General features: G+C 44.2%; 2 protein-coding genes across 2 annotated transcripts in view; both read left to right on the top strand.

Moving 5' to 3' along the window:
- Positions 1-5299, top strand: part of nhej1 (nonhomologous end-joining factor 1) — a 39173-nt gene extending 33874 nt beyond the window's left edge. The window contains exons 7-9 of the mRNA XM_075477337.1: positions 2525-2702; positions 4587-4696; positions 4938-5299. Coding sequence (XP_075333452.1) covers positions 2525-2702; positions 4587-4696; positions 4938-5015 — 366 coding nt within the window. The 3' untranslated portion in view covers positions 5016-5299. The remainder of the gene's footprint in view (positions 1-2524; positions 2703-4586; positions 4697-4937) is intronic.
- A 1993-nt stretch (positions 5300-7292) lies between these two features.
- Positions 7293-25152, top strand: LOC142391515 (indian hedgehog B protein-like). The gene is made up of 3 exons (XM_075477338.1): positions 7293-7648; positions 13443-13704; positions 24141-25152. Exons 1-3 carry the CDS (start codon positions 7349-7351, stop codon positions 24827-24829), a joined length of 1251 nt encoding a protein of 416 aa, XP_075333453.1. The 5' UTR covers positions 7293-7348; the 3' UTR covers positions 24830-25152.
- Positions 25153-27074: the final 1922 nt, after the last annotated feature.

Here is a 27074-nt window from a genome sequence, read left to right as displayed (position 1 = left end):
TTTCTGAGTCCTCTGCAATGTTTTAGAACCCCCCTCACCGCTTTTTTGATGTTTACTGCTGTCTCCGGTATTTGCCTAATTTTGATTCTTCTCAACCTGCTTCAGAACGGCAAGTCATGTGCATGTACGAAAAGGTCCGTAAAAGCACAATAAACGTCCGTTTTCAAAATCATCAACTCACCGGAGTGGTTACTGATGTGCACTGGTAATCCATATCAAATTTCGTTGTGAAAAGTTGCTTCTGTCGTGTTTTATTTGGCAGCTCGTTCATGCTCGCACTATTTTCTTAGCGGTGGCGGAGTAATATCAACGAATATCCAGTACAAAATGTCAAATAAAACACAACAGAAGCAACTTTTCGCCACGAAATTTGATATGGATCACCAGTGCACACCAGTAACCACTCCGGTGAGTTGATGATTTTGAAAACGGATGTTTATTGTGCTTTTACGGACCTTTTTGGACATGCACATGACTTGCCATTCTGAAGCAGGTTGAGAAGAATCAAAATTAGGCAAATACCGGAGACAGCAGTAAACATCAAAAAAGCGGTGAGGGGGGTTCTAAAACATTGCAGACGACTCAGAAAAGAGGCTTAAAGTTGAAAATACCGCAGTTCTCCTTTTAAGAAGGCTCACTCTCTGTTTCTCACATCTATCTTTAGATTACTCTGATATTTCTGAGAAGAAGAAGAAGTCCTGCACAGTTTTCTGTGGATATCAGGGAAGTTCTTAGTATTTGTAGCCTGGTGGTCCAGTAAAGCACTGGAAAAAATCTAAATCTTACCAAGTATATTTGTCTCATTGAGTATCTCATTACACTTAAAGTGATACTCCGGAGTAGATTCAACCTGGGGTCATTTGAACCGTGATATCCAGCCAAGTAGCCCACCCGCAGTTATTTCGATATTGGCTGAACATCAGCTGAGTTACTGAGTTATCCCGAATAGCTTCGTACAAGCGCTAATGGATCCTGGTCCATATCTCCAAAATTACCACACTAAAATCACATGCCATGACACCAAACTTCTACAGTAGTACAAATATGGGCTGTACTCACAAAGCGATGCATTTGGAAGTTTGAAAATAGTCCAGGAGTTTATTATTATCAACACAAGCCTGATAGCTTCTCTGCTGCTAAAGCTGCGTCGACGTCACTCCAAGGAGCTGGGAGCTTCAAAGTAAGATGAGGGTTGATCTACTACTGTAGACAACAAAGTATATGCTATATTCTACATGTTTTTTTTATGAATTTTTATGTTGTAGAGTTGTGAAATTATTTTATCAGTGGAGAAATTGAGCAGCCTTGCTTTGTTGTCTACAGTAGTAGATCAACCCTCATCTTACTTTGAAGCTCCCAGCTCCTTGGAGTGACGTCGACGCAGCTTTAGCAGCAGAAAAGCTATCAGGCTTGTGTTGATAATAATAAACTCCTGGACTATTTTCAAACTTCCAAATGCATCGTTTTGTGAGTACAGACCATATTTGTACTACTGTAGAAGTTTGGTGTCATGGCATGTGATTTTAGTGTGGTAATTTTGGAGATACGGACCAGGATCCATTAACCCTTGTACGAAGCTATTCGGGATAACTCAGTAACTCAGCTGATGTTCAGCCAATATCGAAAAAACTGCGGGTGGGCTACTTGGCTGGATGTCACGGTTCAAATGACCCCAGGTTGAATCTACTCCGGAGTATCACTTTAATATAAGACACAACTGCCTAACAAGTACCATTTCAGCCAGATATAGGGACTTGTTTTAATACAATACATCTGGAATATCTTGTTGAGTGAAAAAGTCTTGAAAACAAATTGTTTTGAGTCATATTTCACATGAAACAAGCTTTTTTTTTTTAATTTGAAGAGGTTTTTAAGCTAATTTCAAGATCACTTTTAACTCAAAAGTCCTAAATATCACATCTTATTTCAAGAAATCTTGACAAGCCGATTTTCACTAGTTCCATTGGCAGATTTTTTTTGCTTATTTCAAGCAAAAACATCTTTTATTTGTTGTTTTTCTTTCTTATTTTTGGAGGGGCATTTTTTCCAGTAAAGGGGACCAGCTCCAGTGTATGCGACTGAATAAACGACTAAGTTCTGATCATTTTGAACCTACTTCGTTCTTTGGAATATCGTCTTAGTTTACCTGCTTAGTAACCGTTGTTATTTTGGGAATTCTTTGGAAACTTTCCCTGAAATTAGTTGAAAAATGTGAGTTTTTTTTTTACATGAAAACTGCGTCGGATTGACCAAAATTCATCTTTGCTGCTGAACAGCTGTATTTTCCAGCGAGTCCATTTATTTAATCTCTAAAACCAGAAGGTTCCTGACACGTTGGTCAGATTTGTGTCTTTTTGTACTCACATTTAAGGTCTTTTGCACATTTCAGTCTAATATCTCAGCTCGTTTTCGCCCTCTTCTCTCAGCATCAAACACTTTTAGGGCCCTGAAAACCTTTGAAAGCTCGATATTCCCCCAGCTTAACGCACAAACCTTTCCCTCCACCTGTTTCTCCTGCCATCAGACCCTTCCTCTGCTCTGGTCTGAAAGCTCCGATGCTCCGGGCTTCGACGCCGGTCTCCAGCAGCTGTACGCCACCACCGTCACTCACAAGAACGCACGGAAACGCAAACTGTCCGAGGAGCGCCGCGCTGAGGAGAAGCGGCCGGCCGCCGAAGACCCGGCACGCACCTCATCGCCCGGTGAGTCGGATTCAAACTCATCTTCCTCATAAACACATTAACTTCTGGAAGCTCCAACATTTATATTCATTTAATCAATGTCTGATTTAAGCATCCAGCAAAAGAGGCACGTTTGGGGCGTCATAAATCAGTAAAAAGCATCCGTCACAGTCCAATATGTCAGATCAGTTTGGTATAAAGGAGAGAAACTCTGCATGGTGTCATGAAGAAGAAGCAAGAACCAGTTCCTTTATCATTCAAAAGGGTTGGTGGTGGGATTCCTGATTCACACTCAGTGGGGTCACATGGTGCTGAAAGGGTCGGATTATTGGCTAAATTACAATCAGACTGAGTTGTTAAAGGGATACACCACCCCCAGGCCAAATTAAGTGTATCCCCGCATTCCCGAGACATAAATAAGTGTGTGGGAGCGTTTTCCTGGCGACCCAGGCATTGTCCGAATCTCACAGCACTGACCACTGCTTGGTTGCGCGTAATACATACATGCTAGCGTCGCCAGCGTCGCCAATCGAAATATTTCGCCCAACGTGAATTAATTTACTCGATTTACCTTCTAATTACTGTGTGAGTGGTGTACTTTCACATCGAGTGCAAATGACTGTGTAAATCTACACGGAAGGCTTGGTTTGCTCATGTCGGTTTGGGAACTAGTTTCCGGTGCGGAAAACACAGCCGAAGCACACTCCCCGCTACGTCATTGGGAATCCCCCCAAGGTAAATCGAGTAAATTAATTCACGTTGGGCGAAATATTTTGATTGGCGACGCTAGCATGTATGTATTACGCGCAACCAAGCAGTGGTCAGTGCTGTGAGATTCGGACAATGCCTGGGTCGCCAGGAAAACGCTCCCACACACTTATTTATGTCTCGGGAATGCGGGGATACACTTAATTTGGCCTGGGGGGGGGGCGTATCCCTTTAAGTGCATGTAGACACCTTAATCTGACTAAGAATGGGACCAGATCGGATTATTGGCTAAATTACAATCAGACTGAGTTATTAAGTGCATGTAGACACCTTAGTCTGACTAAGAACTGGATCGGATCGGATTCAGACCCCGAGATAACTGGGTTGAAAGTCACTCTAAACCTGCTTGTAGACGCTGAAGCACGTGGTGAATCAGACTTTGCGTTTGCGTTTGAGCAGAGTTCCAGCCTCGTTTTGGTGTTGATGAAGGTAGTCCGGCTAGTTGGCTGGGGTTTAAAAAATAAAGCATTTTTTTTTGTTTTTTTTTTATATTTATTTTTATTTTTTAATAAATAAAAAATTATTAAAAACTTGAAAATAAATAAAAATAAGTACAAATAAATTAAGAATAAATAAATAAAAATTAAGCGTTTTGCTTCTCAAAACAATATGCGTTCATAGAGTAATACATTTGCATCACAAAATCATTCTCCAGGAAAAAGTCAGACCTCACAATCGCTTGGCCCTATTTTCTCTCCCTTCGTATCACTGCCTGCTGCCGCCTGCCGACAGCCGCACCTGTTACGGTGTTTGCTGCTCGGTCTGCACAGCAGGCAGTGATACGAAGGGAGAGAAAATAGGGCCAAGCGATTGTGAGGTCTGACTTTTTCCTGGAGAACCATTTTGTGATGCAAATGTATTACTCTGTTGAACGCATATTGTTTTAAGAAGCAAAACGCTTTATTTTTTAAGCCCCAGCCAACTAGCCGGACTACCTTCATCAACACCATAACGAGGCTGGAACTCTGCTCACAGGACGCAGCAGGGGGTAAGAAGATGTTCATAAATGATGTTGCTGATATGGGATGTCATACAGCTTCATGTCAAAAGAGGCGAACTGTCCCTTTACTGTTTCCTTTTGAAAGTGTAACATCTGACCCCCATCTGAGCCTTTGTTTCCTGCTGGCTGTCCCTCAGAGGACGGGTCTGCCAGCACTGATCCGGCGGGCGAGGACGGGAAGCAGAACCCCGACGGGCTGGTGGAAGCTCCCAGAGCCGAGACCGCTGACAGACCCCCGAAACGGCAGGTACAGCAACAAAGATCTGCTCCCATTTTTACCTTTTATGCCAGATGTTCTGACGCAGCTCTACAGTTTACGGGTGTTAAAGGTACAGTGCCAGAGGTTTGTCAGCAGAGGAGCTTAAATGCTGCTGGGACACACGAGTTCCCATCTTTAGCATCTTCTCAGTGGTGCGAAACGATCGATTTAAAACAGGAAATCAGGCTAAGAAGGTAAAGAAAGATTCTCTCCCGTTGGTCTCTTGCAGGCTCCGCCCGTCACGTCCGACCCTGCAGAGCGACCGTCCTCCAAACCGAAGAAGAAGAAAAAGGGACTGTTCGGATGAGCCCGAGCAGTAGGACACACACACAATGCAGACGGGCCTTTTTTATCATTTCAGGCCACTTTTAAACTTTAATCCTGAGGACGTTTTTACAGCTGGAAGCACTGGAGCAGGTTTTAACTAGACTTTAGATTCAAATTGAATAAATGTTTCTGTTTTTAATGCGATCATGTGGTGTGATTTGCAGGCAACCTGTTGTTGTTTTTAACCTTCAGCCTTCCTGCACTTTCACTGGGCGACATTCAGAAGTCAAATATCAATTAAAGCTCTAAATGTTGTTTTTCTTATCGGCTGTTTTGTGCATTTTTTTTGCTCTTTAAGCGAAAGGAAACGTCATGGTGTGACTTTTCGTGGCGCCGCCTCCGGCTCTGGAGTCTGGGCCCAGAGATGCTCTGCGCCCGGCTCAGACAGGCGGAGCACAATGAGCCGCTCTCCTCTTTTCAGAGCACACTGAGATGTTGACTCAAGGTGTTGCAGCGTCTCGGGAATGCGATTGAAGTTTTAGTTGAGAAGTCACTGTTTGCCCGGGCGGCTCCACGGCTCCTTTCATGTGTTTCTGTGACAAACGTCTCTGAAATGTGGCCTCGTTTGAACTCCGTTCAGCTGTTTCTGCAAAGTAAATATTCCCTTTTTTTTTTTTTTTTAACCTTCAGAAAAAAGAACAAGAATCCTTCAAATCAATCGATATTCTTTTTAGATTTTTAGACTTTTTTAGAGGGTTAGGGTCTGTTCACCTCAGTGGATCAGAATCAGGACGTGTTTTTATCCCGACCAATCAGAGCTCAGCGTGTCATTCCTCTCTTCTCCACGTAAGCTGCTGATATTCCTTCTTTTGGCCAATAGATTAACAGAAAGAACCAGTTCTGGGTCGCCACAGGGCAGTTTTCAGGGAGGTTTTAGCCCTAATCAGCCCTGCAGTGGACACGTTGTTTGATAGGGGTGCCATGCGTGTGTTCTCTGCCCCTGTTGCATCATCTCCACACAGGTCTCTCAGATTTGTTTTCTCAGATTTGAGTGACTTTGAGTGCGTTTCCACTGGAGGAGCCAGGATCAAAACGAGGTCCCAGGGCGGTTGTTTCCCGGCTGCTCATATCAAACACTGATGATCAAGCTTGTTAGAATATGATTAACTGCTCTGGACTGGTCCACTGCAGGGAGCTGCTGACCATTTCAGAGTGTTCGCAGTTACAGTGAAACACTGTGATGCATCGACTCGATATCATGAGGAATGTCTGATGGAGGCCAAAGGCTAAAATGTCCAAACGTCACCAGTTTTAACCCTCGTTAAGAAACCGCTGCAGCAGGGACATTTGGTGGCTCAGGACTTCATTTTTTACCCTGTTTTACTGGGTGAAAATGTATCCTGGATCCTGAGTTCTTCACCAGAAAAATATAACATGGTTCATTTGATCCACTGAACAGCTTCTGATTGTACTTTTCTGTAAGTTTTTCAAAGATTTGTCCCCTCACTGACAGTTGTAACTGAGGTCAGCTGCACTGGTGCATTTTGGCCCCCGCTGTGACCCCTCTGAGGGCCAGGCTGATGCCTCCTCATTCACAGGCAGAGCGTTATGTCACATCTTCCAGGAGCTCATAAAGTTGTGCAGGTCTCTACGCACGCACGCACGCACGCACCTGCGCCGCTGCTCCTGCGTCTGGACGTGAGGACGCGAGTCCAAAGAGCAACCTGAACGCGCGCCAGGCCCTCGTAAGCTCGTCGTCTTTGTTGACAAGCTGCAGTTGGGCGCGCGGCTTGTGCCACCCGCTGAAAGGAGCGCACGGGGCAGAGGGCAGGTCCAGCAGGGCGCGGTCTCCTTCTTCTCCCGCGACACCTCATCTGCGCTGCAGTCGGATCTCTTCCATTTCCCCTCCTGCCAGCAGCGCCGCGCCACAGCCGGGAGGCAGAACCCGCTGCGGGACATCATCCTCTGACCGCCGTGCCCAGCGGCCGGCCCACGCACCGCGCGCCTGTCTGTTGCTCGTTTCTCACAGCTTCAACACAGAGGGGCAGCTTTGAACCTGCCTGCCAAGATAAACCCACCTCGCCTATTTATACCCCTGCCTCTGCGTGCACTCGGGGCAGGAGCGCGTCGGCCGCGCAGAGGACAGTTCACTGCAGCTCCTCTCCAGCGGCGCTTTGGACACTTTTACGCGCCGGGAATGGCGACTTGTGGGGACTCCGCGATGAGTCCTGCACCATTACCTCCACTCTAAAATTATAAAGGGGAGCCCACACTAAGTGTCGGGGGGGTGGGTGGGTGGGGTGTATTTCAAACGACACCCAGCGGTGACATTTTGGCTTCCCGCCGGGGGGTGACACCCGGCCGCGGGGCGGAATGCTGCTCCAGACGCTGGTGACGTGCCTCGCCGGGTGCGCCTTTCTCCTCTCACCGGGCAGCGAGGGATGCGGACCGGGGAGAGGCTACGGCAAGAGGCGGTCAGCGCGGAAGCTGGCGCCGCTCGCCTACAAGCAGTTCAGCCCCAACGTGGCCGAGAAAACGTTGGGGGCCAGCGGGAGATACGAAGGGAAAATAACCCGGAACTCTGAGCGCTTCAAGGAGCTCACCCCCAACTACAACCCCGACATCATCTTCAAGGATGAGGAGAACACAGGTGCAGACCGCATGATGACCCAGGTGAGCCTCCGGTCCCCTCTCAGCCTTTCAGGACCGCAGAGTCTGATTCTTATGGAGGTCTTCGCTGCTGTTTGCTGCACTTTGCCCGGTCTTTAAACGCGTGCTCGCTGTTATCTGTTTTGTTGACTCGAGGCTCTTTACTGCTCAGAAAATAAAGGATTTGCTAACAAGGTTAGGTTTTACAAATGTTTATGTTTTAATGCTGTTTATCCAGCGTTGATTCACGTCACAGCAGCAGCTTTCTGTGAATTAATTTCTGTTAAAAACGACTTTTTTCTCCTCATGAAATTGTTTGAAAGGTGGATTTTTTTTCTTGCCCCCGCCGTTGCAGTGCGGCTCTGGATTACAAAATCAGCCTGTTTGCACAACTCATTCTCCAGTCAATTCTTAAAACTTTGCGTTTTGTTGACACAGTGAAGCCTGAGCTGTGGAGGTGACCGGCTGGAGTTTCAGAGCTGTGGGCAGCTCCTGCGTAAAAGAGGGCAACCCCTTCTAAAAATGTACGCACAGCGGTCGCTCCTAATTAAAACACTATGTCCTCTGTCTCACATCGTGTTTTTTTGGTGGAAAAACAGCCAAAAGTCGTATTTGGTTAGAGCCCGGGTCAAGCGCGTCCTGATGTTTACCGTTTTTAGCCCCACTGGCCAGAGTTAACTGTCGCCTTTTTGGACTGTCAAAAATTTTTACGACATTGTCATTGATGTGGCCCCGTGTGGAATTTATTTGACTCCCAATTTCCCCAGAAATAAAGTATTTATATCTGGCTCTTGTGACCGCGGGCTTCCTCCCGAGTGGCTGCGTTTATGTCCACAGACCCACGTGGGGGGAATGAGGCGCGCACTCGTGTCTGGAGCTGTCACCTCGCTGCGCGCACTATAAGAAATATCCGCCAAAGAGAGGCGCTGCTGCTGAGTCTCCCAGGTTACAGCGTTTGTGGATTTGTGTCTGAAAAATAGATTTTTTTTCTTTTTAAACAGATTGATTCTGTAAGTAAGATTCATTTAAACTCATTTAAGACGCTTTAATGATAAAAATCCTTCCACTTTTTGCACCTTTTCCCTCCTACCGCTTCCACTTTTCTACAAAAAAACTGTCTCCACGTTGCATTGCAGGTACCAACCAGCCAAATTTGGCTTTTTGATTGATTTAACGTTGAGAGGCGAAACGTCTCCACCCAGCAGCGCGTTTCTTTTGCAGCGCGCACCCGGAGCCGCGACGCGCGTCAACGGCGCAGACCTGCTCACAATTTATGGGCTCCAGGCCGCAGGAGACAGCTTCCTGTTTGTCTTTTACTATTCCGTGTTACTTTTGTGTTTGTTTTCGCAGCGCTCAAGTGCAAAAATAGCCCGCTTCACTTGCGCTGAAGCCTTAATCATACGCATTTTTTTTTTTCCCCGGCGTCATACTTAACTTTTTATACGCTTTTCCTGGGCGCTCCTGCGCTGCATACAGACGGGACTGTTTGGGGTGACGCCACGCTGCAAAAAGTTGCCCTGCGCGCGGTAATTAGCTGTTTTAATCTCTGTAGATATTCCTTTCAAAAACGGATTCGAGTGAAAATTGCATTTATAAAAAGTCAAAACACATTTTTGGGGATTCCTTGCAGAAAATCCGCGTAAACGTTGCTCCACAACAGTTTAATTAGGCTACCCGTCTCAGGAAACCTCTGAAGAAATGAGGCCTTTCAGGCGCCTCGGCGGGTCTGAACTGAGCCGTTCAGACACTTTTTGCAGCGCAAAGGTGCGCACAGGCGCGCGTTGTCAGCCCGCGCGTCCAATGTTTGTGCAGCCAGCGGTTTAGTGCTCAGACCGCTCCTACAGAAACCCCCGTCGATCTGTATACCTTGAAAGGAAAACCAACAAAATCTATCGTCTGATTTATGAAGTCCAGCTCGTTGCTGTGACCGCAGAGAGAAAACACAAGACGCTGAAAATCCACACTGAACACCGTGAAAAGGCATCTGTGGTGACGAGCCGCGAGCTATTCTTATCACAGCCAACATGGAAAAAGACATTTATAGGGTTTAATCCCAGTCTGCAGCCTTAATAGGCCGAGATTCATGAAATGCTGCATCAGTGAGAGGCGCTTTCAGAGGCTGCAGACAGGACATTTTAATGACAGTTTAATGTTTTTATCCAGAATCAGAGCAGACTCCACCTCAGAAGTTTAGATCTTAGCTTCTCTTTTGATCTGTTTTGATCTAAATTATCCAATTTCACACGTTGGTTTTTAGTTTGTAAAATGTGTTAAAAGTGTTAAAAGAAATAGGCCTAATGAAATAACAGACTCCCTGAAGTTGACCTAATTCTCCGTTTTTGTTGCTAAAGTTCACATTTATTTACTTTAACATGTAAAATCAGATCCCAGATCAGCAGCATCTGTCCAGCTGTGCACTTTTCTTCACTCATTCACACAAAATCCATCAGAAATTCCGTCTGGAACCTGAAATACTTTACATTTATGCATGAGTATCAGCGCCCCCAGCTGGCTGGTTTCTGTCACTGCAGCTCATCCTCATCTGATGTTTTTAAGCCTTCATTTGCTCTCTGTTGAATTTAATATCAGGCCCCAGCATCAACTCGGAGCCTTTAAAGTGCTACAAACTTTCAATCTGATCAACTTTATCTCCAGATGTATCCCACAGTTCTAAAGATTCAGCAGCTTTTGTTTATGGATGTCATCAGTGCTGCCATATGTTGGTGGGCGTCAGAAAAGATTGTTTTTGAAGACCTTTTTTGACCTTTTTTTTAACCTAATTTACCTTTTAGTGTGTAAACTGAACCAGGAAAGTGAGCATAACCCAGTAGCTCTGATGCAAAAACAGAGTAAAACAAGAAAAAAACTTGAATAAAAGCAGGTTTTTCTTGTACCGTGGCCTTGAACTCGAGTCTTTTTTTCAAACCTTTTTCTCCACAGAGCCAGGCTTTTTTTTTTAGTGCCTGTTCATATCATTTCAGAAGGCATTTGCATTCACGTGAAACTCGGATGCAAAACACTTGATCTGATCTGCTTTTAACTGGAATTGAACTCCATCAGAAGGGCACGATCACAGGAGAGTGTGGAAGATATAAAACAATGCGTCTTTTTACTGCTAAACCACGAGCTAGTGCTAAACGTAGCAACAACCAGGCCAGTCGATTCTTTCCAAAAGCGTGAATTTAAAGAGCAAAACAGCCTCGTCCTCAGGCCAGAGTGTTACTGGTAACCTCTGAACCCAAGAGGAAGGATACCAGCATCTGGAATTTAACATCTGTACAACCAAATTTCTCAGCTCACACACTGGAAAAAATCAAAGTCTTACCAAGTATTTTTGTCTCGTTTCTAGTCCAAATATCTCATTACACTTAATATGAGACACAACTGCCTAACAAGCTCCATTTCAGCCAGATATAGGGACTTGTTTTAATACAATACATCTGGAATATCTTGTTAAGTGAAAAAGTCTTGAAAACAAATTGTTTTGAGTCGGATTTCATATGAAGCAAGCTTTTTTTTTTACATTTGAAGAGGTTTTTAAGCTAATTTCAAGGTCACTTTTAACTCAAAAGTCCTAAATATCACATCTTATTTCAAGAAATCTGGACAAGCCGATTTTCACTAGTTCCATTGGCAGATTTTTTTTGCTTATTTCAAGCAAAAACGTCTTTTATTTGTTGTTTTTCTTACTTATTTTTGGAGGGGCATTTTTTCCAGTGCAGCTCTCAAAATATTCATCTGCACAATTGCAAAAATGACTGTAAATCAGACATTTGCACCGTTATATTGCAGTTAATATTCCAAACAATTATTCTTATAAGAAACCAAGCATTCCATGTTGTTATAAGTTTGAAGTTGATGGTATAGTCACTGTCCGATTGTCCCGTTTGCTTCACATTTTATGGGAATGAACCGCTGCTTTGTGACATTTATTTGAAGCTTTAATGAGCTTTGAATGTGGAGCGATGCACACCTAAAACAGTGATAATGGGTTTAAAACGTGGGAGTAAACAATGATAACTCAGAAGTTGGATCGCTGGTGTTTCAAAGTTGTTTTTTTTCTGCGAGCTCTTTCTGAGAGAAGGTCACCTGAGACGCCGCGCTGCCGCGCAGACAATGCACCTGATTAGATAACCGTGGCAGGCCGGCGGATTCGTTTCCATCGGCCAGAGCAGGACGGAGCCCAACCGGCCCCTCAATGGAGCCTCTCACCTCTTGTTTGCTCACCCTAACCAGGCTCCAGGTTTAGAGGGACACTGAGGACCTCATGTTCCTATCACTCCCCCACTCAACCACCCCATATAACCTCACAGTCCCCCTCTTTGCCCCGCCACCCCTCCATCCATCCTTAACATAGCCTCCTGGCTCCCCTGGCCTCACCACAGAGAGCAAACACCAGGCTGAGCCGGGACAGCAGGGGTCCATTGTGGGGAGGCTGGAGCCACAGAAAGGGTGGGGGAGCGGGTGACCAGGGTGATGGGGAGTCCATGGATGCAGGTAGAATGAGTCTTTGTGAAGCGTCCACGCATTTCTGAATGGTTTTAAAGTTGTGCAGCAGAAGAGGAAAAGGAGGAGGAGAGGGACGGGCTTTAGCGTCTAAATCATCATCATGTAAACCAACAGCAGCAGAGAGAAGTTCAATGGCTTCTTCTTACATTTTAATCAAATATATATTCACACTGCAGCGGAAAGAGTTGGTATCAGGCTGTAAAAGAAAAGAAAAGCTTACTTTATTTATCTAGACATAGAAAAGCTTGTATTTGTAGCTACATGCTGGAATTGATTTTCCATTGAACAGCGATGTATCGTCTGCATAGAACTCTCACAGTTGTTTTTTTTCACCTCGTAACGCCTGAATTTATGTAGCTGTATATAAAAAAACATGTTTTGTGTGTGTTTTAGCCTTTAAGTAGATGGTAAATAATGCTGAGATGATTTATTTCACTTTTAGTGCAATCTGTTGGTTTTCTTAGCTAGGAAATTGTTTTTGAATTGGCTCTATATGAACGAATTGGATTATTTTATGAATTATGATTATTATTAATTAATTGAATTCCAATTGGCTTGAATTGGACTTACTATCTAAGTGCCTTGAGATGACATTTGTTGTATTTGGCGCTATATAAATAAAAATGAATTGAATTGAATTTTGCACGAAAAATAAATAGAAATTTTGTTATGTTGCAAATTTGTGACAACAGGCATCCTGGTCAATTTGGTATGTTTGGTATGTAATGGTCAATAATAAGATAACAACAACACAGTAATATAACAGTGAAAAAACAATGTTTTTTTATTCACTTTTTTTTTTTTTAACATTTTTATTTATATAAAGGTTCCTGGGTCCGTAGTGAATATGGACTAACCGGCACTGGGGGAATAAAGATGCTATCTCAGCTGGTTGATTGAGTCAAACGGTTTGTAGCATATATGCGACAATAGGCGTTAAGGGGTTAAACTTTTCTCTATATTAACCTCATATGAAATATGTTATATGGTCCTACAAGGGACATGGTTATTAAATAAAGTTGTATGTTCATGTATCTGCGCATATATCAGTGTCCAAAAGTACGGGTTGATCTAAGATTAGCACTGAGATTAGCAGAAAATGTCCTTCAGTAGCCTTTGCTTTACAAAATAACCAAAACCACAAGTATTCATGACGCAGTACGTGTACATTTCACAGTAAATCATGAGTTGGAACTGGAAATACTCCAGAAGCATACAAGTGCCTCAGATTCGTGCTTAAATAAAGCTCCTTAAGTGTGTTTACGAAGCTTCCTCGATGCTATCAGACTTGTTGTGTCCTCTGCTGCAGCGCTGCAAAGACAAGCTGAACTCGCTGGCCATCTCCGTGATGAACCTCTGGCCCAACGTCCGGCTGCGGGTCACCGAGGGCTGGGACGAAGACGGCCACCACTCCGAGGAGTCGCTGCACTACGAGGGCCGGGCGGTGGACATCACCACCTCGGACCGGGACAGGAACAAGTACGCCATGCTGGCGCGGCTGGCGGTGGAGGCCGGATTCGACTGGGTCTACTACGAGTCCAAAGCCCACATCCACTGCAGCGTCAAGTCAGGTGAGCAAAGGGCGACGGTGCCTTGTGTCTCAGCAGGATTCAGTACAGACCCGGAAGGTTTCGGAGAGTTTAACTGCAGGAAAATTCCTTTAAAGCTCAGCTACGGAGCCCCTAAAGGGACATGGAGGATCTTTTTTTTTTGCGAGATCTGGCAAAAGTTTTTTTTTTCCACGTCAGTGAACCGGAAGTAAAACAGACACAGCGATTTCAGATAAGTCTCTCACTTATGTCAAAGCCATGTCTACGTGCAAGAACGGATTTGATGTCTCCATATGTTAGGCCAATACTAAAATAGAAATCAATAAACTTCTCCCACGGATGATGGGTAGGCTCCTCCATCGCTGTGTTTTACTTCCGGCTCACTGACGTGGGAAAGAAACTTTTGCGGGATCCCGCAATACTTTTTGCGAGATCCCGCAATACTTTTTGTGAGATCCAGCAATACTTTTGGCGAGATCCCGCAATACTTTTTGTGAGATCCAGCAATACTTTTTGCGAGATCTCGCAATACTTTTTGCGAGATCCCGCAATACTTTTTGCAGGAACTTGCAATACTTTTTGCGAGATCCCGCAATACTTTTTGCAGGAACTTGCAATACTTTTTGCGAGATCCCGCAATACTTTTTGTGAGATCCCGCAATACTTTTTGTGAGATCCAGCAATACTTTTGGCGAGATCCCGCAATACTTTTTGTGAGATCCAGCAATACTTTTTGCGAGATCTCGCAATACTTTTTGCGAGATCCCGCAATACTTTTTGCAGGAACTTGCAATACTTTTTGCGAGATCCCGCAATACTTTTTGCAGGAACTTGCAATACTTTTTGCGAGATCCCGCAATACTTTTTGTGAGATCCCGCAATACTTTTTGTGAGATCCAGCAATACTTTTGGCGAGATCCCGCAATACTTTTTGTGAGATCCCGCAATACTTTTTGTGAGATCCAGCAATACTTTTTGCGAGATCTCGCAATACTTTTTGCGAGATCCCGCAATACTTTTTGCGAAATCCCGCAATACTTTTTGCGAGATCCCGCAATACTTTTTGCGAGATCCCGCAATACTTTTTGCAGGAACTCGCAATACTTTTTGCAGGAACTTGCAATACTTTTTGCGAGATCCCGCAATACTTTTTGTGAGATCCCGCAATACTTTTTGTGAGATCCCGCAATACTTTTTGCAGGAACTCGCAATACTTTTTGCGAGATCTCGCAATACTTTTTGTGAGCTCTCGCAATACTTTTTGCGAGATCCCGCAATACTTTTTGCGAGATCCAGCAATACTTTTTGTGAGATCCCGCAATACTTTTTGCGAGATCCAGCAATACTTTTTGCGAGATCCCGCAATACTTTTTGCGAGATCTCTCAAAAAAAAAAAATCCCTCTATGTCCCTTTAGGGGCTCCGTACTCATCGAGGTGTTAAAGAAATCTAAATATTTCCACCTAAAACAGGAAATCAAATCGGGTGTTTTTCCTTTTTCTTTTTTTTTGTTCGTCTTTTTCCAAAGTTTCTTCAGGTTGACCCTTCAGTGGCAGAGTTACCACGATGGGAAAACACACGAACAAACAGCCGCGGTCCGAGAGCTCGTGTCTCTGCCAAAGGCTGAATAAAAGGATCCTGGATCCAGATCCCAATAAACCTGAAGTTTCATGTGACCGTTGCGTGTAGAGTAGTCCTGCAAATAAACACACAAGGGGAGTTTTTACAATTCGATCTGTAGTTTTTGGGTAACTGCAAACCATCTGACCAGTGGCGTCCCTCCACCTCGGCTCGCTCCTTAGCAGACAAATAGTCCCGACTAACCACATAGCTTCAGCGTAATATTCTTCCCAACAATGCCAGAGCGGTTATGTCAGTCCAATTTGATGAGTTTTAACCTTCAAAGCTCCATTTTAATGGGTGTTTTTGTGCTTACATGTGACTCAAGGCGCCTTGTTAGAGTTAGAAAAAGTTCTCAGCCTGGATGTGAAGGAGAGGTATGCAGTATCAGCCTGCTTTGGTCCAATATTTAACCAAACCACCATCTTTCATAAATGATTTATGCTCTGAGCTGCATGTCGAACACTTTGTTTCGCCCATTTTCCCCCCACATCCCTCCAGAATCGACTCGTATTTGGGATCAGGAGAGACTGTCCTCTCGGTGGCTCTTTGTGAACCAAAAAGAGAAAATCAGCATCAGGACAATTCAACTAAACGCTCTTTTCCATCTATGTTAAATATGTGAGTTGTTTCAAAAAGATAAACAGCAGCTGGATGGAAACCTCCTCTCACTGTGTAGGAAAAGCAAACAAGCAGTTTTGTAAGACCTTAACCCGGTTTTTAACCTACAAATCTGAGCAAAGCTTTACAATCTTAAACTGTTTAACAAGCTCAGTGTGTGTGTGTGTGTGGCAAAGTTAACTTTTCCGGGAGGTTCGGTGGCTCGGACACGTTTCCCTAACAGCTTATCACGGCAGTGTTTACATTCCACAAAAAATGTCTTCTTGATGTCAAAAGTCAGGTCTCAGAGTTTCGCAACATTTGAAATAATACCTTTTTAAGTCCCACTCTGTCTCCACTACATTCACTTCATGTCGTTGGAGCACGATCTCCAGTTATTTAAACCCGGACTCCATTTTGTTCCCTTTGAAGGAACACAAACTGCTCCTGCTTCCTCACTCTTTTACTCTTTTAACTCTTTTAACTCTTTTCTGTCTCGCACATAACACCAACCGGCTCTTTCTCGGCTCTTCTTGGCCTTCTCCTCCGTCTGTCAGCCACTCCCTGTTTCCTCAGGTTTTTGGGGCTTTCTTGCTTGCCTCATCTGTGCTTTAATACAACCTTGCATCAGGGTTTTTGAGGAGCTCAAATTTGACCACAAATTCAGGTGTTTGCAGTGAAAATATTTGGCTGTGTGAGTCTCGTTTCTATCGAGGTCACGTCCAGGGCGTAAGTGGGTTTTTCTCAGGTTGTTTAGTTTTTAGCGAACATTTTTAAAGATGTTACTTGCATTCCAGTTCTGCCCCTGCAGGTGCTCTGTTAGGGGTCTGAAGGAAGCCTCGGGACATAAAATACCTCAGAAAATACCTCCTGAGAGTTCAGGAACTGTGTCTGAAACAGTGTAACCTCTGCTCAGGCTGAATAGGAATAATAGATATAAGATGAAAACTTGTTCATGTCCCATCTATAGTCCAAGGCTGTGTTCGAAACCGCATACTACATACTACATACTACATACTACAAACTTCATACTACATACTACATACTACATACTGCATACTGCATACTACATACTACATACTACATACTACATACTACATACTGCATACTACATACTACATACTACATACTACATACTACATACTGCATACTGCATACTACATACTATATACTGCATACTACATACTACATACTACATACTATATACTGCATACTACATACTATATACTGCATACTGCATACTACATACTGCATACTGCATACTACATACTACATACTACATAATGCATACTGCATACTGCATACTACATACTACATACTACATAATGCATACTGCATACTACATACTGCATACTGCATACTACATACTATATACTGCATACTGCATACTACATACTACATAATGCATACTGCATACTACATACTGCATACTACATACTACATACTATATACTGCATACTGCATACTACATACTACATACTACATAATGCATACTGCATACTGCATACTACATACTGCATACTACATACTACATACTATATACTGCATACTGCATACTGGATACTACATACTACATACTATATACTGCATACTACATACTACATACTGCATACTGCATACTACATACTACATACTATATACTGCATACTACATACTACATACTGCATACTACATACTGCATACTGCATACTGCATACTGCATACTACATACTGCATACTGCATACTACATACTGCATACTACATACTACATACTATATACTGCATACTGCATACTACATATTACATACTATATACTGCATACTGCATACTACATACTACATACTCCATACTACATACTACATACTATATACTGCATACTGCATACTACATTCTACATACTACATACTGCATACTACATTCTACATACTATATACTATATACTGCATACTGCATACTACATACTGCATACTACATACTACATACTATATACTGCATACTGCATACTGCTGCATACTACATACTACATACTGCATACTACATACTACATACTATATACTACATACTATATACTGCATACTGCATACTGCTGCATACTACATACTACATACTGCATACTACATACTACATACTGCATACTGCATACTGCATACTACATACTGCATACTACATACTACATACTGCATACTACATACTGCATACTACATACTACATACTGCATACTACATACTACATACTGCATACTACATACTGCATACTACATACTGCATACTGCATACTGCATACTTCCATACTACATACTGCATACTACATACTGCATACTGCATACTACATACTGCATACTACATACTGCATACTTCCATACTACATACTGCATACTACATACTGCATACTGCATACTGCATACTACATACTACATACTGCCTTCTACATATTGCATACTACATACTGCATACTACATACTGCATACTTCCATACTACATACTGCATACTACATACTACATACTACATACTGCATACTACATACTGCATACTGCATACTTCCATACTACATACTGCATACTGCATACTACATACTGCATACTACATACTGCATACTTCCATACTACATACTGCATACTACATACTGCATACTGCATACTACATACTACATACTGCATACTGCATACTACATACTGCATACTACATACTACATACTGCATACTACATACTGCATACTGCATACTGCATACTGCATACTACATACTGCATACTACATACTACATACTGCATACTACATACTACATACTACATACTGCATACTACATACTGCATACTACATACTGCATACTACATACTGCATACTGCATACTTCCATACTACATACTGCATACTACATACTGCATACTGCATACTGCATACTACATACTACATACTGCATACTTCCATACTACATACTGCATACTACATACTGCATACTGCATACTACATACTGCATACTACATACTGCATACTTCCATACTACATACTGCATACTACATACTACATACTACATACTGCATACTACATACTGCATACTGCATACTTCCATACTACATACTGCATACTACATACTGCATACTGCATACTACATACTGCATACTACATACTGCATACTTCCATACTACATACTGCATACTACATACTGCATACTGCATACTACATACTACATACTGCATACTGCATACTGCATACTACATACTGCATACTTCCATACTGCATACTGCATACTACATACTGCATACTACATACTGCATACTGCATACTGCATACTACATACTCATTGATCAGACAGTATGCAGAGCGTTTACCCACAATGCATTTTGCTCCTGCCCGAGCTGAAATCAGCCGGCCTGAAGCTGATTTCTCTTAAGCTCTAAACTCTGTAAACTTTAGCAACATTTGAAACATTTTCAGGTCAGAAAGTAGTCGTTTAGATCCCCAACGTGTTGAAAACCTGACAAAATACCAGCTGTTTACAATTTTGTTCCCATGAATTCGGCGCTACTAAAGCTAGCTGCAGTGAGTAACGCACTTCCGGTTATTTTCACAAAATAAAATACCCGTTGCCTTTTATCATAGGGAAAGCCATTACCATACAATTGGTGCTTTTGTTTTGAAAACAGGAAGTGAACCTACCCTCGTTGTAGCTAGCTTGAAACTGCCGTTTTGACAGGAAATGACGATCGGCGACGTCACGTTACGTTGCATCTTGGGTAGTTTGAGTATGAGTAGTAACCTCGTGATGCATACCCAACATTTAGCAGAATCTAGTATGCATCCGGGAGCTTAAAAAAAGTTAAAGTTAGTAGGAGTAGTGGGAGAAGTCGGCGGTTTCGAACACAGCCCAAGTTCCATGCTAATCATCCTGTGGACCTGCCTATACAGAACCTGTAAGTCTCTGTGCTGCTAACGCAGTCAGAGGGCCGCTTCAGGCCTGTTCCCCGACCTTTAACTCGCTGTTTGACGACCAAAGAACTGAGTTTTGGTGAAGAAATCCGGTTTCAGATCAACACGGACACTTAATCATCACTGTTTTATTGTAAAACTTTCATTTAAAAAAACTTCAGCATCTCGTCTGCTGAACTGAAAGAAGAAAGCAGCTTTCGAATAGACATAAAATCCAAGGCAGCAGCTTTATTAAGGCCATTTTATTCAGGCAAGCAACGGTTCTGCCGGTTCTTTGGAGATTTGCAAGGTTGTGCGAGTCCAAACCAGCGGCAGTTTGTGTTGGTAAAAAGGACAAAGGGAAGCCCAAAGCTGGTTACCACTCCAGAACATTCTGATCCTGGGGAAAGAAAGAAAGGTTTACGTCCTGTCTGAAGGTTTTTAAGCAGATGCATCAGATCAGCTGCTGACTTCTTCTTCTTCTCATCGTGGTGCAACATGGCTGCCGGTCGCAGAGTTTATGTTTGAGAATGTGCAGCCAGCATGAGAAGTAACACAGATGTGTCATCCAGAGGTGAACACACAGATGTGCTGAAAGTCTCGCCGCCCTGTTAAAATGCATCAGAATTAAACACCCACCCATGACACATTTTTCAGAGTGGTAACTGAGATTTCACTTTTCTTTCTCCCTTCTCCTGCTTCTTCCCTCTTTTCCCTTCCTCTTCCTCCGTTTCCTCTCTTCTTCCCCCCCCAGATCGGGTTGCGAGGGCCCAGTCCTTGACTTGATCAGAAGGGCAACCAATCAAGTTGGTATTTTTTTTTCTTATTTTTTGATGATTTCTCCTTTTTTTTTTTTTTTTTTTTTTTTTAAAGCCTCTTACTTTTTCCTTTAAAAAACCTAAACAAGGCAAATAAGAAAAACTCCTCTGTGGGAAGGTAAATCCTGCCAGCGGAGGCTTGAACTCTTCATCAGATCCCTCTTAAAGGAGGCTGGACTGTAGGCAGCAAGAGGAAACAACCACTAGGGGGCAGCAAAGCCCCCGGACTGAAGTGGGATTTCTCCTTAACTCACCAACACATTTCAGCTCAGAGTTTCACCTGTGCTCCACCCAGGAGGACAGTTAGGAAGGTAATACTTTCTCTTAGAGTTGTGTTTCAGCTGTGTTCCACAGTATATATATTTATATTTTATATTTATATTTCTTCACTGTGTTTAAGAAAAGAGCGCACCGGGGGCAAATGTTGAGCTTTGCATTATGAGCTGAAATGATCCCCATCTGTACCCAAACTCCAGAACCACACACATGGCATCCATCCCATAATTTAGTCCCAACTCTTTAGTCCATGTAAAATCCTCCCAAAAGTCGGTGCTGTGAACAATAATCCAGATGTTGAACACCCGGAGAAAGAACCTTTTAAAGAGGGAACGCCACAGCTGGCTGCAGACAGAACCTTTTAAAGAGGGAACACCACAGCTGGCTGCAGACAGACAGAACCTTTTAAAGAGGGAACACCACAGCTGGCTGCAGACAGAACCTTTTAAAGAGGGAACACCACAGCTGGCTGCAGACAGAACCTTTTAAAGAGGGAACACCACAGCTGGCTGCAGACAGACAGAACCTTTTAAAGAGGGAACACCACAGCTGGCTGCAGACAGAACCTTTTAAAGAGGGAACACCACAGCTGGCTGCAGACAGAACCTTTTAAAGAGGGAACACCACAGCTGGCTGCAGACAGACAGAACCTTTTAAAGAGGGAACACCACAGCTGGCTGCAGACAGAACCTTTTAAAGAGGGAACACCACAGCTGGCTGCAGACAGAACCTTTTAAAGAGGGAACACCACAGCTGGCTGCAGACAGAACCTTTTAAAGAGGGAACGCCACAGCTGGCTGCAGACAGACAGAACCTTTTAAAGAGGGAACACCACAGCAGGCTGCAGACAGAACCTTTTAAAGAGGGAACACCACAGCTGGCTGCAGACAGACAGAACCTTTTAAAGAGGGAACACCACAGCAGGCTGCAGACAGAACCTTTTAAAGAGGGAACACCACAGCTGGCTGCAGACAGACAGAACCTTTTAAAGAGGGAACACCACAGCTGGCTGCAGACAGAACCTTTTAAAGAGGGAACACCACAGCTGGCTGCAGACAGACAGAACCTTTTAAAGAGGGAACACCACAGCTGGCTGCAGACAGACAGAACCTTTTAAAGAGGGAACACCACAGCTGGCTGCAGACAGACAGAACCTTTTAAAGAGGGAACACCACAGCTGGCTGCAGACAGAACCTTTTAAAGAGGGAACACCACAGCTGGCTGCAGACAGAACCTTTTAAAGAGGGAACACCACAGCTGGCTGCAGACAGAACCTTTTAAAGAGGGAACGCCACAGCTGGCTGCAGACAGACAGAACCTTTTAAAGAGGGAACACCACAGCTGGCTGCAGACAGAACCTTTTAAAGAGGGAACGCCACAGCTGGCTGCAGACAGAACCTTTTAAAGAGGGAACGCCACAGCTGGCTGCAGACAGACAGAACCTTTTAAAGAGGGAACGCCACAGCTGGCTGCAGACAGAACCTTTTAAAGAGGGAACACCACAGCTGGCTGCAGACAGACAGAACCTTTTAAAGAGGGAACACCACAGCTGGCTGCAGACAGAACCTTTTAAAGAGGGAACACCACAGCTGGCTGCAGACAGACAGAACCTTTTAAAGAGGGAACGCCACAGCTGGCTGCAGACAGAACCTTTTAAAGAGGGAACGCCACAGCTGGCTGCAGACAGAACCTTTTAAAGAGGGAACGCCACAGCTGGCTGCAGACAGAACCTTTTAAAGAGGGAACACCACAGCTGGCTGCAGACAGACAGAACCTTTTAAAGAGGGAACGCCACAGCTGGCTGCAGACAGACAGAACCTTTTAAAGAGGGAACGCCACAGCTGGCTGCAGACAGACAGAACCTTTTAAAGAGGGAACACCACAGCTGGCTGCAGACAGACAGAACCTTTTAAAGAGGGAACACCACAGCTGGCTGCAGACAGAACCTTTTAAAGAGGGAACACCACAGCTGGCTGCAGACAGAACCTTTTAAAGAGGGAACACCACAGCTGGCTGCAGACAGAACCTTTTAAAGAGGGAACGCCACAGCTGGCTGCAGACAGACAGAACCTTTTAAAGAGGGAACACCACAGCTGGCTGCAGACAGACAGAACCTTTTAAAGAGGGAACACCACAGCTGGCTGCAGACAGACAGAACCTTTTAAAGAGGGAACACCACAGCTGGCTGCAGGCAGACAGAACCTTTTAAAGAGGGAACGCCACAGCTGGCTGCAGACAGAACCTTTTAAAGAGGGAAAAGCTGGCAGGATATGACTTTACAACATTTAAGTTAATCACTGCTTCCCTCCACTGCCCCACAATGCACTGCGCTATAGATCTGAATGCTGACTCAGTGGGTGGAAAGTGCTGACGTAGAAATATAAGCAGATGGAGGATTGGACCTATGATCCCGATGAAAGAGCCCCAATTATAAGCTTTATTATATAGAAGGAACGAGTTTAAAGTACATCGTTAACTTTGAGCTGTCAGCTTCATGAGCCTTATTTTAAAGGGACAGTTCGCCTCTTTTGACATGAAGCTGTATGACATCCCATATCAGTAACATCATTTCTGAACATCTTCTTACCCCCTGCTGCGTCCTGTGAGCAGAGTTCCAGCCTCGTTTTGGTGTTGATGAAGGTAGTCCAGCTAGTTGGCTGGGGTTTAAAAAATAAAGCGTTTTGCTTCTCAGAACAACATGCGTTCAACAGAGTAATACATTTGCATCACAAAATCGTTCTCCAGGAAAAAGTCAGACCTCACAATCGCTTGGCCCTATTTTCTCTCCCTTCATATCACTGCCTGCTGCCGCCTGCCGACAGCCGCGCCTGTTACGCTGTTTGCTGCTCGGAAGCAGGGGACTGCTCGCTCTGCACTTCGGTCTGCACAGTTTACACAGCAGGCAGTGATACGAAGGGAGAGAAAATAGGGCCAAGCGATTGTGAGGTCTGACTTTTTCCTGGAGAACCATTTTGTGATGCAAATGTATTACTCTGTTGAACGCATATTGTTCTGAGAAGCAAAAGGCTTTATTTTTTAAACCCCAGCCAACTAGCCGGACTACCTTCATCAACACCAAAACGAGGCTGGAACTCTGCTCACAGGACGCAGCAGGGGGTAAGAAGATGTTCAGAAATGATGTTGCTGATATGGGATGTCACACAGCTTCATGTCTAAAGAGGCGAACTATCCCTTTAACCATTTAAATCAGTTTTATGAGCCTTGTTTCACCGTCCTGTTCCTCTTTGTCTCCATCCTCAGACCACTCAGTGGCAGCAAAGTCTGGAGGCTGTTTCCCCGGCAACGCCTCGGTGACGTTGGAGGGCGGCGCTCAGAGGTCCATCAGCGCCCTGCGCCCCGGCGAGCGGGTCCTGGCCTCGGCGGGCAGCGACGGCGGCGGGCGGCTGGTGTTCAGCGAGGTGCTGACCTTCCTGGACCGGGACCCCACCACCCGCAGGCTCTTCTACACCCTGCAGACCGAGGCCGGGGCACGGCTCTCCCTCACCGCCGCCCACCTCGTCTTTGTGTCCGAGGGGAACTGCTCTGAGGGGGCGGAGCCAGCCCCCGGCGCCCTCAGAACTGTGTACGCCAGCCGAGCCGAGCCGGGCCAGTGTCTGCTGGTGTCAGAGGGCGCAGTGGGGCGCCTGTCCCGGATCAGCCGGGTCGGTGTGCACGTGAGGCGGGGGGCGTTCGCACCGCTGACCCGGAGGGGCACGCTGGTGGTGGACGGGGTGGTGGCGTCCTGCTACGCCGTGGTGGAGCAGCACTGGCTGGCTCACTGGGCCTTCGCCCCCCTGAGGCTGGCGCACAGCTGGACTGGGAACACTGGGAACACTGGGGGCCACGGCCGCGGGATGCACTGGTACTCCCGGCTCCTACTGTGGCTGGGGAGGACGCTGCTGGGCGCGGGCCGGCTCCACCCACTGGGCGTGGCTCAGGACGACAGGTGAGGGCGGAGCCAAGGAAAACAAACACACCGGAACTCTGAAACCCAAAAACACGGAGCCGAACGGGACCACGACGCACAGGACCCGCCCAGATGTTCGGGCTGCTGCAGAGAAACCACACACAGAAGGAACAGATGTTTCACACAGATGTTTCACACAGATGTTTCACACAGATGGAACAGATGTTTCACACAGATGTTTCACACAGAAGGAACAGATGTTTCACACAGATGTTTCACACAGAAGGAACAGATGTTTCACACAGATGTTTCACACAGATGGAACAGATGTTTCACACAGATGGAACAGATGTTTCACACAGAAGTTTCACACAGATGTTTCACACAGAAGGAACAGATGTTTCACACAGATGTTTCACACAGATGTTTCACACAGATGGAACAGATGTTTCACACAGATGTTTCACACAGATGTTTCACACAGATGGAACAGATGTTTCACACAGATGTTTCACACAGATGTTTCACACAGATGGAACAGATGTTTCACACAGATGTTTCACACAGAAGTTTCACACAGATGGAACAGATGTTTCACACAGATGTTTCACACAGAAGTTTCACACAGATGGAACAGATGTTTCACACAGATGTTTCACACAGATGGAACAGATGTTTCACACAGATGTTTCACACAGAAGTTTCACACAGATGGAACAGATGTTTCACACAGATGTTTCACACAGAAGTTTCACACAGATGGAACAGATGTTTCACACAGAAGGAACAGATGTTTCACACAGATGGAACAGATGTTTCACACAGATGGAACAGATGTTTCACACAGAAGGAACAGATGTTTCACACAGATGGAACAGATGTTTCACACAGAAGGAACAGATGTTTCACACAGATGGAACAGATGTTTCGCACAGATGGAACAGATGTTTCACACAGATGGAACAGATGTTTCACACAGATGTTTCACACAGATGTTTCACACAGATGTTTCACACAGAAGGAACAGATGTTTCACACAGAAGGAACAGATGTTTCACACAGATGGAACAGATGTTTCACACAGATGGAACAGATGTTTCACACAGATGTTTCACACAGATGGAACAGATGTTTCACACAGATGTTTCACACAGAAGGAACAGATGTTTCACACAGATGGAACAGATGTTTCACACAGATGTTTCACACAGAAGGAACAGATGTTTCACACAGATGTTTCACACAGAAGTTTTTCTGGAGATATTTAAAACGCTCTGAAGCAAAAATCCCTGAAAAACTCCATAATTCAGTCTGAAAACGCTCTTTGTTTTAAAGCTCTTTCACAAAGAGATGAGAAGCGTCCTCTGATTTTCACCTAGTCGTGCATTTATGTTGCTCTGAGGACTGGTTTTATATCACCTTTATATATATATATTAACTCTGCTATTTATCAGACTTCTGCCACCTTTGTTCTAAATGAATGGAATGAGCCTCATTTCATTAGATATTAAGCTGCCAGACGACAGCTTTTTGTGAAAAGTTAAGGCACTCTGAACGTATTTTAGGTTTCAAGATGATTCTAAGTGGTTACTTTATATAGTTTTAATTAGATAGGATTAATAGATTTGCCTTAATATCTACAGCGTGAAAGCCATCATTTTTAAGGGCAGACTGAAAATTTAAAGTCAGATTTCAACATAAAATGATTCATTAATTGGTATCTTGGTTTGCCACCTTTCAAATGTCAATGTGCACCTGAGCCGAAATGACTCATTTACACATTTAGAGTCTGTTCCATCATCAGTAAAGTGGAAATAAGGAGGAAGTCTGAGGGGTTTCACAGCCAACTGCGTCCAGATGTTTGGAAAAGTTCTCCGACTTTCTGCTTCCACACAGAGATTTTAGAATAAATGATGTTTTATTTAAGTTTATTGTTTGTTTACAGAAGAACCAGCAATGTTTCTGCAGTTATTATTGTTATGGGTGAAGAGATATTACAAAGATTTATTTTTTAAATTAAATTATAAGGAAACGAGCTGCTTGTCACTGCGTCATGTTTGTGTCGAAGGGAATTTAACTTATTTAACCTGTTTAACCTGTTTAACACTGAAAGATCTACAAGGAGTGGACAGATGAGCACAAAGTGAGTTTAAAAGAGCCAAAATGTCGTTAAAATGATTTCAAAGAGAAGAGGAATTGTTTAAGGCGAGACACGGCAGGCAAAAACAGGGATTTAAGGCGAAAATCGATGTTTTTTAGGGTATGGGCAGTATATTTTGATTTCCTCG

Source organism: Odontesthes bonariensis, chromosome 11 (assembly GCF_027942865.1).
Source record: "Odontesthes bonariensis isolate fOdoBon6 chromosome 11, fOdoBon6.hap1, whole genome shotgun sequence".
Classification (NCBI taxonomy): Eukaryota; Metazoa; Chordata; class Actinopteri; order Atheriniformes; family Atherinopsidae; genus Odontesthes; species Odontesthes bonariensis.
This window is presented reverse-complemented; position numbering and strand designations above follow the sequence as displayed.

Excerpts from the sequence above, each read along its gene's own strand:
- LOC142391515 (XM_075477338.1), top strand. The coding sequence starts at position 7,349 with ATGCTGCTCCAGACGCTGGTGACGTGCCTCGCCGGGTGCGCCTTTCTC. Across the intron at positions 7,649-13,442 it reads CAGACCGCATGATGACCCAG|CGCTGCAAAGACAAGCTGAA; the intron begins GTGAGCCTCCGG and ends CCTCTGCTGCAG. Across the intron at positions 13,705-24,140 it reads CCACTGCAGCGTCAAGTCAG|ACCACTCAGTGGCAGCAAAG; the intron begins GTGAGCAAAGGG and ends CTCCATCCTCAG.